Source organism: Podarcis liolepis (genome assembly GCF_965112155.1).
Source record: "Podarcis liolepis genome assembly, chromosome: 15".
NCBI classification, from domain to species: domain Eukaryota; kingdom Metazoa; phylum Chordata; class Lepidosauria; order Squamata; family Lacertidae; genus Podarcis; species Podarcis liolepis.
Genome location: NC_139566.1, coordinates 32,284,470 through 32,296,845, shown reverse-complemented (window position 1 = coordinate 32,296,845; position 12,376 = coordinate 32,284,470). Strand labels below are relative to the sequence as shown.

At 43.8% G+C, this 12,376-nt stretch overlaps 1 protein-coding gene across 2 annotated transcripts in view; it reads right to left on the bottom strand.

Moving 5' to 3' along the window:
* The window catches only part of LOC310695094 (septin-2), a 125,456-nt gene that overhangs the window by 44,532 nt on the left and 68,548 nt on the right, over positions 1-12,376 (bottom strand). For both annotated transcript variants that reach the window (XM_083479069.1, XM_083479068.1), the window contains exons 2-5: positions 11,418-11,469; positions 10,526-10,625; positions 6,950-7,036; positions 3,384-3,507 (exon numbers count right to left, since the gene is read on the bottom strand). In XM_083479069.1, coding sequence (XP_083335195.1) covers positions 3,384-3,507; positions 6,950-7,036; positions 10,526-10,625; positions 11,418-11,444 — 338 coding nt within the window. In that variant the 5' untranslated portion in view covers positions 11,445-11,469. The remainder of the gene's footprint in view (positions 1-3,383; positions 3,508-6,949; positions 7,037-10,525; positions 10,626-11,417; positions 11,470-12,376) is intronic.

Here is a 12,376-nt window from a genome sequence, read left to right as displayed (position 1 = left end):
GCTTTTTAACACTGTTTTATATGACTGACTGGTATATCTACTTTTATTGTGATTAAATTTTATTGTGATTAACTGCATATTTTTACATCATTTTAGAAAACATTGTTCACTGCCCAGAACATATCAGTTATTAAAGGTATTCAAATGATGTATTATTTTATTTTACTGTATTATATTATTTTACTGTTGTTAGCCTTTCTGAGCCCGGCTTTGGCTGGGGAGGGCGGGATATAAATAAAATTTTATTATTTTTATTATTATTATGTAAATAAATGGATGTTTCCTATTTTGGGAGTTTCTGTGTAAATAGTTCTTTTGAAAGTTCTACTACAAGCAATACTGCACTCACCTACAAACTGAGATTATTTGTCTTCAGTTCCCTTATGACTAAAAACTGTTAAATTGGCAAATCCTCTTCTGCCTCCCACAGAAGTCACATACAAGCACCCACCCCCAAAGCAAAGGGTTCATGGTGAGACGGTGATAGTACACACGTATACCAAGCTTCCTCAATCTTTCTACCTCCACAGGAATTACAAAAAAGTTTGGCAATTCAAGGGAAGTGGGGCTGATGAAATATGATCAGGAGGGAAAACCTCAGCGTGTTGTGCCAGAAAAACTCTACTTAGCGCTTCTCTGTCACTGTAATTTGCTTACGTGCTACTTTCAAGTCCTCACTGCTGTTCCGTTTTTCTGTAAGTGTAAGTCAGCAGTGAATTGTACATTCTACCTTCCGGGAAGCACCTGTTTTCACAGTATCATTAGTTAAACAACTCCATATCCTGTACTATGCATTACAACAGCAAACAAAGCAATCTTTTTTTTTCCATAGGGAAAAAAATGGTTTTTGAGAAAATGAAATAAACCGAATGTTGCCAAAACACATGCCCTCCTTCCACCCAACAAGGCAGCAGCCCAGAAAGACTGGTCTTGTTGTAGCGGAACAAAAGGTTCAGAACAGAGGAAATATCACCTGACACCTTTTATTTAACACAGAGCCACATGACAGGTTTAATATAGCCGCTAGAGCCCTAGAACGGCAAAGGCATTTTTAAAAAGTATATATCACTTTTCTTACATACTCATAGCACGTCGCACTATATTATTCCTGCTATCCTTAATGACAAACCCATAAAATAAGCCGGTATTATACGGTATGACAGATGAGCTGGGCAAATGAGGCCTGAGACTAAGGAAACAATGTTTGATCACAGCTTCCTGGTGAGTATATAGCTGGAATGTCCCCCAATCTCATCGTTCTGCTACGCTAACTCTCAGTTGGGACATAACAATGACGCTGTAGGCAGAATATCAGTCTTCCATTGGATCCTGCCTGAGGGATTATTCCCGGGAAAGTAGTCAAGATCGACTAGCAGATGAAGGTCCAAGTGGTAAGACAAAACAAGAAGTGGCACAGAAGACTGGTCTTCAACAGTGAGTCACACCCTGAGCTCGGGCAAGTTGTGCCAGGAGGCCAACATTTTCAGGGGCATGCTGTGTAAATATGTGATATACTGCTTTCTTAAAAGTATAAATACTTTGAGAAGATAGCTTTTACAAACCCTAGAACACTCTTTTTGACTGTGGAAAGAAAGGGAATTGAAGCCTCCAACGTGGGGAGGTGGGAGAAATAATAGTTTCTACATAGCCCTTGTAATCCTATTCTGCAAATTTAATCCTCTGTTGCAAATTCAACAACAGTAATGCAATGATGGACCATCTTGCTGCCTGCCGCTTGCTCGGCCTCCCTGCCGGAAAAAGTGGGTGGGGATTCAAACTCGCAGGATTCGCATGAAACATTTCCGAAGAATAAACACGGCATCATAACACAATCAACAGGAAGTCCTACTTGCAACACAATAGCCAAGCTAAAGGGGCTTGGAGATCCCACAGAAGGAAATTCCAAGTCAACTATTACAGAAAATGTTAAAAGCGATCCTGCGCAGAAAGACTAAGAAAATCACTCCAGGAAAGTATAATTATTTACCAATACTGTGCAGGCCAAAGCAGTAGGATACGTAGCATCTGCTTGAAATATTGTTTTTCAACCCAACAATCACAAAAGTCAGTTGCTCCCAGTTTACAGCATTCATTGGAGTGAACCTCTACAGGGGCACTGAACTAGGGCTGCTATGCGTCCAGAAAATACCGGACATCGCCGGGATTTCGCTTCCAAAAATGGTGTCTGGGCAGAATATTGAAATTTCCGTTTAAAATGTCTGGGAACACCTGGACATATGGCAAACCATGTCTCCAGCCAGTCACCCCCATGAGCACATGGGACGGATCCACACCAAAGTGCTCCACAATGCATTCAAACATATACGTGTTTGGCTTCCCAGTTAGCTGTCCCTGGGGTGCACTGCCCGCTGTGAGAGAAGCTCCAGCCTGGGAACCGAGCAGCGGCTGTTGTTGGAGACGAAGAGGGTGGCCTTGTCGTTGTGGCTGAGGCGCTCCACTGCCTCCCCCCAAAAATAGGTCAACTGTTTTGTCCGGGTTTTCACTTTCTGAAATATGGCAACGCTACATTGAACTCCCTATGCCAGTGGTTTTCAACCAATGCCTTGAATGATGGTCAGGGGTGCCGCGGGCAACACTGGCCTCTGTCCCTCTTTCCTTCCTTCCCTCCCTCCCTCTGATGCCCTCTCACGTCTCTGCCTCCCAAAGGCTTGCACAGCTGTTTGTTGCAGCCCTGGCTACAAACTCCACAAGCGAATGGTGCCTCTGGGGCTGGCCAGGGAGTGCTGGTTGCCAGGAGCTGAGGCAGCCCTTGCTGTTGGGAATGGACTGACAAGTCACAGGCCCTTGTGGGGAAGTGTGAGGAGGTACCTCTCTTGGGGGCAGGGGGGCATCTCAGAGACCATGGGTGGCGACTGTGGCTGCCCAGAGGACTCCCAAGGAAAGGGGAGGGGAGGCTGAGGGGAACACTCCGCAAGGGAGCGTGTTCGAAAAAGCGTGAGAGGGGGCCAGCTCTGCAGGCAAGGGGTGAAACAGCTGGGCTCCTGAGCCCCACAGGGGTGCCACAGAAAGAATGTAGTTGGTCAAGGCAGCTGTGGACTCAAAAAGGTTGAAAACCTCTGCCCTGTGCATCACCTGATGTGGGGGGGGGGAATGTTCAATCAAGCTTTCTTTAAGGTTCGTGGAGTTTGGGAACTGACTGGTGCACCCAACCCGAGCAGGACTGAACTTTCCACATATCATCTGATGCATGGGGAGGCTCAATCCTGGTTTTTGAAGCTGTGTCTCTGCTGCCTAATCCCCAGCACCGATAGGAAGACATGAGAGTTAAAACAGTTTAAAGTATCACCAAAGCTGTATACAACAGAATGGAAGCCTGGGACAGATGTGAAGATTCAGCATCACAGCCTGAGGAAATAACATACCAGTCTTGGCTGTTAATGGCATCTCCATATCCTGGAGTGTCGACTACCGTGAGACGGAGTTTCACCCCTCGCTCCTCTATTTCTACGGTGGAAGCTTCAATCTGGACCGTTCTCTCTATTTTTTCTAGAAGAGAAATGTCATATAATGTTAAAAGTTTCCTGGCCAACAAAGCAGTAAAATGTTATTCAAACTACTGAGGAAGGGAGGGAATATATAATAGAAATTAGGCTGGAAATGACATCCCACACAAAAGAAAGGCTTCCTATGCCCAGTCTGAATCCCCAAGCATTCCTGTGTGTCCAATGCATGTGCCCAGCCTTTACTGAGAATTCCTCAGTGGCTGCCCTCAAAGAACTCAAAAGTAGCATGAGAATTTTGAAGATTCTGTTGTAGCCACGGAGACCACCCTGTTCCATGTCTCACAGCCACCTGATGGTGCAGAGGGTGAGAATGAAGAACAAGGCATTCTCGCTAACAGCTCCCTGGCTATGGAAACCCTTGCCCCATGAAACCCAGCTGATGCCATTCTTTTTCACAGTCAGGCATCAGGCTAATACAATACTATATAGAAGTGTGTTTCATCAGGATCCTCATTAATCTTTCAGTTTCAGTTTGGCTGCTGTGTTTTTAGGTCACAAAGCACTCTTAAGACCACTTTGACAGTCACGGAGAATCCTGGGAACTGTAGTGCCCACCTCACAGAGGTACAGTTCCTTGCACTCTTAACAAACTACAGTTCCCGAGATTCTCTCTGACTGTCAAAGCGGTCTAAGAGTGCTTTAAATACGTGGTGTGGATATGATAGTATTGCTGCTGTTTGCAATTTGGCAACCCTACAAGCCTATTTGGGAGTTCAACCCAGCTCTATAATCATGTAGTGCAGGAAAGTGGGGAAACCCAACAGGCTCATTGAGAACGCATGTCTGTATAGGGCAGCCTGCTTTAAGTACTCAGGTTGCCTCCCTGTGACTTAGAACTCTGGGCAGTCAGAGGTTCTAAATCACAGGGGTAACTTAAGAGCAGGTCTCCCTCTATAGATGACTGCCTGGGGGGTGGGGGTGGTAGGACTCAGGATGGGGTTAGGGCCAGGAAGGATAGTCATGATGTCCCACTTCCACATAATAGCACTCACATAGAGTGAACACCCAAATAGAGTAATTGTGTTATGGTTAATGGTTGCTTTACTGCCACTTTTCTGGTTTTCTGGTGGCTGTTAGTTGTCCTGTGGTGTCTCAGTTGGGGTGAAACAGTTCAGAAAGCAAGAATGAAGCTGCCTCAGGCATGCAGAACACAGTGAGTGGCCTTTGAGGATCCTGTCAACTGGCTAGTTTATGGTACTTCATTCCAAAAAGCATGAAGCTTTTTTTCTTCTTTTTCTTTTAAGTCATTCCCTAAAGGATAGATAGGCAGAACACTGTGGGAAATTAGAAGACAACCAGGATAGACAATATAACGATTTCAGCGACAAGTGAGAAGTACTTTGAAGTCAAACAACAGAAGCAGTGATGCGAAAAAGAACATGGGACAAAAGGCAGAAAGAAGACAAGTTGAATGGGATATGGAACAATTTGCAACATGCTCCTGATATAATGATGTATGAAAGGTGCAAGCCAGAATATATATTTATTAGGAATGCAGTATTAATTGAACCAATCAGTCCATTAAAAATCCTGGACTCAGTAAATCGAGTTTTGCATCCATGTCAATCCTCCAAACCCACCTGTTGCACTTATAATCTCTCACTGTCTTTTCCTCTGTCTTAGAAGGAGGCAGAGATCCCTTGTCTTTCTACAAACTCCAGCAGATGACAAGGGAACTCTGCTTCATGTCAAGCTGGGGAGATGAAAAACAGTAACTTCCACCTCAATAGTGGGCTAATACTTCAGCATGTCTATACTATTCAGAGAACGTGTCCAGAGGAGGGCAACCAAAATGGTCAAAGGCCTGGAAACGATGCCTTATGAGGAACGGCTAAGGGAGTTGGGCATGTTTAGCCTGGAGAAGAGGGGGTTAAGGGGTGATATGATAGCCATGTTCAAATATATAAAAGGATGTCACATAGAGGAGGGAGAAAGGTTGTTTTCTGCTGCTCCAGAGAAGCGGACACGGAGCAATGGAGCCAAACTACAAGAAAGAAGATTCCACCTAAACATTAGGAAGAACTTCCTGACAGTAAGAGCTGTTCGACAGTGGAATTTGCTGCCAAGGAGTGTGGTGGAGTCTCCTTCTTTGGAGGTCTTTAAGCAGAGGCTTGACAACCATATGTCAGGAGTGCTCTGATGGTGTTTCCTGCTTGGCAGGGGGTTGGACTCGATGGCCCTTGTGGTCTCTTCCAACTCTATGATTCTATGATTCTATTCAATCAAGCATTTCTGCACCCTGGCACACTTTGGGGATGAACTGGATGTATTAGCACATGTGTTAGGCTAAATCATTTGCAACTGCATTCAGAAGCATAATAGTCCTTCTAATAGCAAATTCAGATGGCAAGCGCCAACCAAAATATGAGAGGAACCATGTATATTGCCATCCCACTGGCTTTTGAAGATGTACCTGAACCTTCTGTTTTAATTTCTCCAATGTTTTATTCTCTATTTTAAGTAACAATGTTTGTATAACTGGTTTTTCTAATTTATGAACCCCTTACAATCTTATTTTGGCATAAAGTAGTATAAATAATAGCCAAAAACAGACCACTGAGAAACAAAAGAGAGGTATCTACATGCAGAAATATGAAAATGTAAGAAGGCCACCCACAATTGTTTACAATTAAGAGTGAACATGTGCTATAACCCCAATATCTGCTTTTTAGGTTCTACATGCATTATAAGCCACTTGGAGACCTTTGCGCAAGAAGCAACTAATAATAATGTTGAATAGCAGTTGGAAAAGAAAAGAGCAGGAAGCTGGGGAGAGCAGGATCTTCTGCTTGAGCCTCAGACCCAATGGGCCAAATGCAGAATGTGGCCCTCCAGCCCTCTCTACCCAGGCCTTGAAACTCTCCCAAGGCTGCCCTCCTTCCCTAGGCCACTCCACACACCCTTTCTGCCTAGCTGGTATGCATCTCGGTGAAAGTGCTTCTCACCTGCCCAGGTGGAAGTAGGCTGCACAGTGTAGAAGCCTCTGACTTTTGAGTGGCTGGAATGCAGGCTACTGTGAAGAAGTTAGAGTCACAGCTATGCTCCACCCACTTTTGCCTCTGGCCTGGCCCATTACTGGCATGCAGCCTATGGAAGGTGCTCCAACCCTGGTTTATAGTATCAGGGGAGGGAAGCAGGAGAGAAATGGCTTCCTAGCTAGAATGAACCCCAAACAGACACACTCCTACTAGAAAGTGCAGTTATTTTTCCATCAGAGGTCTTCGGTTTTACACACCTTAAACACTTAATTCATTGATTAAATCTACAGTTTGTTGTTGTTGTTTTTAAATGAAGCTACCGCCCTGATATTTATGAAAAGAAGTCTATCATCATCGGTACATAAGAACAGCCTTGTGCAAGCGAAATATCAGAGGAAGCAAAGCATGTGAAATCAGAAAGCGAGCGTTAGGAACAAACCGATTTACCTGCAGCTCCAGGAATGTAACGTTCAGGATAGAGATCGGTCAGAAATAAACTGTTGATTAAAGTGGATTTTCCCAAGCCAGATTCACCTGTAAATGAGATGGATGTTTAATTCCTGGAATAATTCCGCCCCCCACTTTCATGCAAGCCACAGGTTTATCTCTTACGGCCAGTATCCACCCTGGTTTTATAAGATAACGACATCAAAGGCTTTCCTAAGCTTAGCTAAAGTAAACAGGAAAAACAAGCCTGAGGAAAGTGAGCCGTGTGAATTCTAAATTTAATCCACCTATTTTCATAACGCAACCCATAAGGCCAAATTAAGTGCTCTAATCAAATACCCACAAGACAAGCATCTTTCCAGCACTTTCTCTTCAGTTCCTGTATTTATTTGATTCACGTTTATCTCTTGATATCAAGTAAGTTCATGCATCACCACCACCCCACACTCAAAAAAGCAAAAGTTGGGGTGAATGGCTATGGAGGAAATTTGGTCTCCTAAAATCAGTCACACAGCATTAGTCCATTCATTTCTGAGGTGGTAGCCATCAAAGATGGCTCAAGGTATTTGGGTTGGCTTGAATGAAGGGCAAGGTGTCCCACTCCCCTTTGGACATTCAGAAGCGAGTCTTACTTCAATGCTGGTGGCAAGACAGCATCCTCTATTGCACATGAATGGGGGCTAGCTAGCAGAAGGGGTACTGGACAGGCCACACACAACTGTGTCCACCCCAACAGCTCACTCCCACCATTGCCCCACAGACATAGAAGGGGACATTTTGGCAAGCCTACCTCCACCCTGGGGAAAAAACCTGGAGCCATCTCCCTCTGCCTTCTGTGTGACCCTGGCAACTCTTTTGACATATGAAGGTTCTGACTAGGGAGGGAAGAATCTGCCAGTTTTGGTCCTCTCAGTTTCCCATCTTAAATTTGGTTCCCCACATTTCTGCAGCAATTCGTGGTTTTCGTTTATTTTTTTAAAAAATCCTCACAAAATTCTTCAAAATTTCAGTGCAAACTTCTCCACACATTGTGTACATTTTTGACTTAATTACATATTTTTGCAAGCAGCTTCTCTTAACATAATGCATTTCCCTATCTTATTTTCCCTAATGTATTCCTCTTTATGCACACTTTTACCTAATATATCCATTTTTGGAAGCATTGTTTGGTCAGAGAACCATCCCACAAAATTTGGATTAAGTGTGAATTTCAAACCATGACTGCGTTTCAGTTCTAGTATTCTTTCAGAAAGTGCAAATTTGATAGATTTGGCTTTACTTTTTATTTTTTAAAAATGCAAACCAAATCAAATTTCTCCCCCATTCCACAACTGTGTCTCAAAAGAATTTTGACCATTCTTGTAAGCTTCCCAAGTGCCCTCATAGACAACTTAGAGGAAGTGAGTCAGAGGGAGTTTTGGTGGTGTTAAAACCTAACCGCAGTCAATGTTGGTACAAATGACTTTCCAATAATAGTCTAGGTTCAGTGTCTTAATGACATAATCTCTAACCGCGAGAAAATGTTCTCTCACTAGCAGCTTCCCTAAACAGACCAAAGTGGACAGCACTTGTGAAATAATACACGTATGTACCAACATTTATCGGCCTAGTTGAGACGTAAGTCACCAAACCACATCTAGGAGATTGGGTGCAACTCGCAAACTTGGTCACTTTCATCTCCCTCCCTCCCTCCCTCAGGCACCAATTTCCTCCAACTTCTCTTTTTGGATCCAACTGGGGTACATTTGTATCTGCCCACAACTAGACATGGTCCACTTAAATGCAACCAAAGTTAGGAACAGAAGCAGCAATGGCCACCAGTTTCAATGGCATTAAAAGAGGATTTGACAAAATTCATGTAGGATGAGGCTATCAATGGCTACACCTACAAAAAGGAAAGCAGGAGGAGGAAGGAAGAGCTCACAAGCTTGAGGGTCCTTTCAAACTTTCAGGTATGGTTTGGGTAGCTGCTGGAAGATTACATCTGTAGTGGGCCTCATTTCCAAGCTTCCATTCATGGTGCTTTTGCAGAAGCAATTCCAACACAAACCAGATGTTTAGGTTTGCGTAAGTGAAGTGGAATAAAGAGGTCTGTCATGATACACACGCATACACACAAACCCTGGACTTTCTGCAGTTTGGAAATTGATGGGGAAATGCACTGAAAAGCGTGGGATGGGGGAATGACTAACAGGAAGAGATGAAAACACTCTGCAAGCATACTGTATAAAAATGAATGCAAAATGAATTATCATTGTTGTATAACGGGGTGGGGAGCCTCCAGCCCAAGGGCAAATGCAGCCCTCAAGGCCTCTCCATCTGACCCTCAAGACTCTCGCCAGGCTACATCCTCTCTTGCCAGGTCACTTCCCTCACTGACCCTCATCACACCCCAATTGTTCTTCCCAGGCTGGAATGTCTACTTGAACGGGAGGAAAACTCAGTCGGTAGAACATGAGACTCTTAATCTCAGGGTTGTGGGTTCAAGCTCCACCTTGCGCAAAAGATTTCTGCATTGCAAGGTGTTGGACTAGATGACCCTTGTAATCCCTTCCTACTCTTACGATTTTATGATCTAAGAACACCGGTAATGCCTCCTGCTTGCCTGGTTGGAGGATGGAGAGGGATGTGTGAGTGTATGTAAAAACTAACCTGCTGTACAAAGGTAAAATCTGCATTCAAACACAGATTGGTTTCAAATCATAAAATTATTATTATTATTTAGAAGACATCTGAAGGCAGCCCTGTATATGGAAGGTTTTTTTAATGTTTAATGTTTTATTATGTTTTTATATATGTTGGAAGCTGGGGCAATCCAATCAGATGGGTGGGGTTATAATAATACTAATACAGTGGTACCTCGGGTTAAGTACTTAATTCGTTCCAGAGGTCCGTTCTTAACCTGAAACTGTTCTTAACCTGAAGCACCATTTTAGCTAATGGGGCCTCCTGCTGCCGCCGTGCCGCCAGAGCACGATTTCTGTTCGTATCCTGAAGCAAAGTTCTTAACCCGAGGTACTATTTCTGGGTTAGCGGCGTCTGTAGCCTGAAGCGTATGTAACCCGAGGTACCACTGTACTACTAATAATATTCATTGCTCCACCCACTATTGCACCTTACATCATAGGCCCTCAGAAAGTTGCCCAGAAGAGAACTGCCCTTTGGGCTGAAAAGGGTTCCCTTCCCCTGTCATATAACCTTCCTGCAAGCAAATCCCTATGTGCAAATGGTAGAGGTTGAAACTGGAGTCTTCTCCATGCAAAGAAGACGCCCTGCCACTGAGCTATTTCCCTTCCTTCACCAGCAATGGCAGGAAGGCTGTGCCTCTTTAGTGAGATACTAACTTCAGTGCTCTTTACCTCGTCTCTTTCCCCACCCCACCAAGAACAGGGACAGACAATTCACAGGAAGAAATCCAGACTGAACTAGCTTCCATATGTCAGTTTCAACAATAGATTTCTACACAAACAGGAGGAAGAACTGATGGAGACACACACAAAATAAAGATATATATTTAACAGCCTAAAATAGTCTAATAATGAAGTGCTTATAAAAAAAGAAGGGGGGGGCACCTACCAACCACCATGAGGGTGAACTCAAAACCTTTCTTGACAGACTTCCTGTGGACTTGGTTGGGGAGATTGGCAAAGCCTACATATCCTGCCGAGTCAGAAAACTGAGGAGACGGAGAAAAACAATAAAAGTTGTGAATTCGACATGGAAGTCGGTTGTAACAAAAGCACAGGGGGTTTATGACGAAAGCACACAAAATGAACCAAGAAAGGATCAACACAAATCCGCAGGACCGAAAAAAAGGGGTTTGGTGTTTTGACAGAAGTGGAACAGCAAGAACAATAACTCATGTTTCCTCTTTTCCTGGGTCTCATGTAAATGTTGCATGGGAGGAAATGTTCATGTCACCCCCAAATTTGGAGAACGTGCCCTCTACACATGGAGTGCAGACATCCTGCCCTCACGCAGACTTAGCCACACTTCCTCTTTCGCCACTTCTTGTGTGTGTCGGAAGTGGCACAAAGTTCTCTTAATAACCAAATTACTGCTTAATAACCCAACTCATGTTTGAGAATTGTGTGGTTTATACCCAACTGCTGACTATGCAGCAAAGGATGGCTGCTGGAAGGCTAACCTTCTGCTCAAATCAATGTCATACAGGACTGTACAGAAGGAGCGGGTAACCCTTTCTGGCTAGTGGGCCAGATCACTATATCTCTACCCCAGGCAGGCCAAATTTGACAGCTGACCACCTGGCAATCACACAATGTCACAGTAATGTCAGGTGGTGCTGCGCTTCGTAGCCCCTTTGAAGTCAGGGCTTCAAAGAGCAGCACAGGGGCTGTTTTGAGAGCCCTTAACATGCAGCCCCACACTCACAAGTCAAAACACACATACATGCAATGTTGCTAGCACAGTGTTCTGGTAAGGTCTGCCACAAACCCATTCTACTTACCTTCACTTTCTCACCAGATTGAGACATGTTCTCACACTCCAAATTTCAGAGCCTGGATTGGGGTGGGAGGAAGAGAATAGGAACAAAGTCTGTGTTAAATGGGAAAGCTAAGAATTCATCACATCATTTTTACAGCTATGCCACAGGGAACCAAATAGATGCAGTCCCTCACCCACCTCTGACTATGGAAATACATGTTAGGGAAAAGGACTGTTCTGTCCATTATTTGGTATCATTTATTTTATTATCTGTAGAGTGATGGCAACAGGTTCGTTTTAAGCTTTTTGAGTCCCATCGATAAGTTAATTGAACCAGCTACCAGTGGCTGACTTGCAGCTGTTTTATGCAGAGTTGAATTTTATTCCTAGAAAGTTGCGGGATTGGTTTTAGTGCTGATTTGTCATTATGTGCTTTGTTTTTAATGTTGCTTATTCTGTTGTACGTCTCCTAGAGTGTATTTTATTGGGTGACTCACAAATAATAAATACTGTAAAAAATTTTACTATAATCAAGTTGGGAGCAGCAAACAAAGAAAACATCATTTTGCAAATGAGACAGGAGCGTGGCTCTTCAAGCAGTAGCTTCTGACTCTCAGCTAAAGTTGCAATCTGATTGAAGGGGAAAAGAGCTCACATACGTGCTTCTTGCTCAAAGCTCAGGCCACATGGCTCTCAGAAACCACTCTTGAGTTCCTATACCAATAATTTAGGAATTTTCACCACTGTAACTAAGCCAGAACTAGCAGGTTCTTATGATTCTGGACTCCCAATAGACTTGTCGTGCAGTTGGGTATAAAAAAAATATGAAACCAACTGCTCCTTTATTCAGAACATATACAGAAACAAAGGAGGAGAGACTCAAGAAATTTAATCACTGGCCTTCTTGACAAACACATTTCGTGGCCTGAAAAGAAGGAAGTGACCTACAGACAGACACCTGTGACTTCTGGATGCAGATGC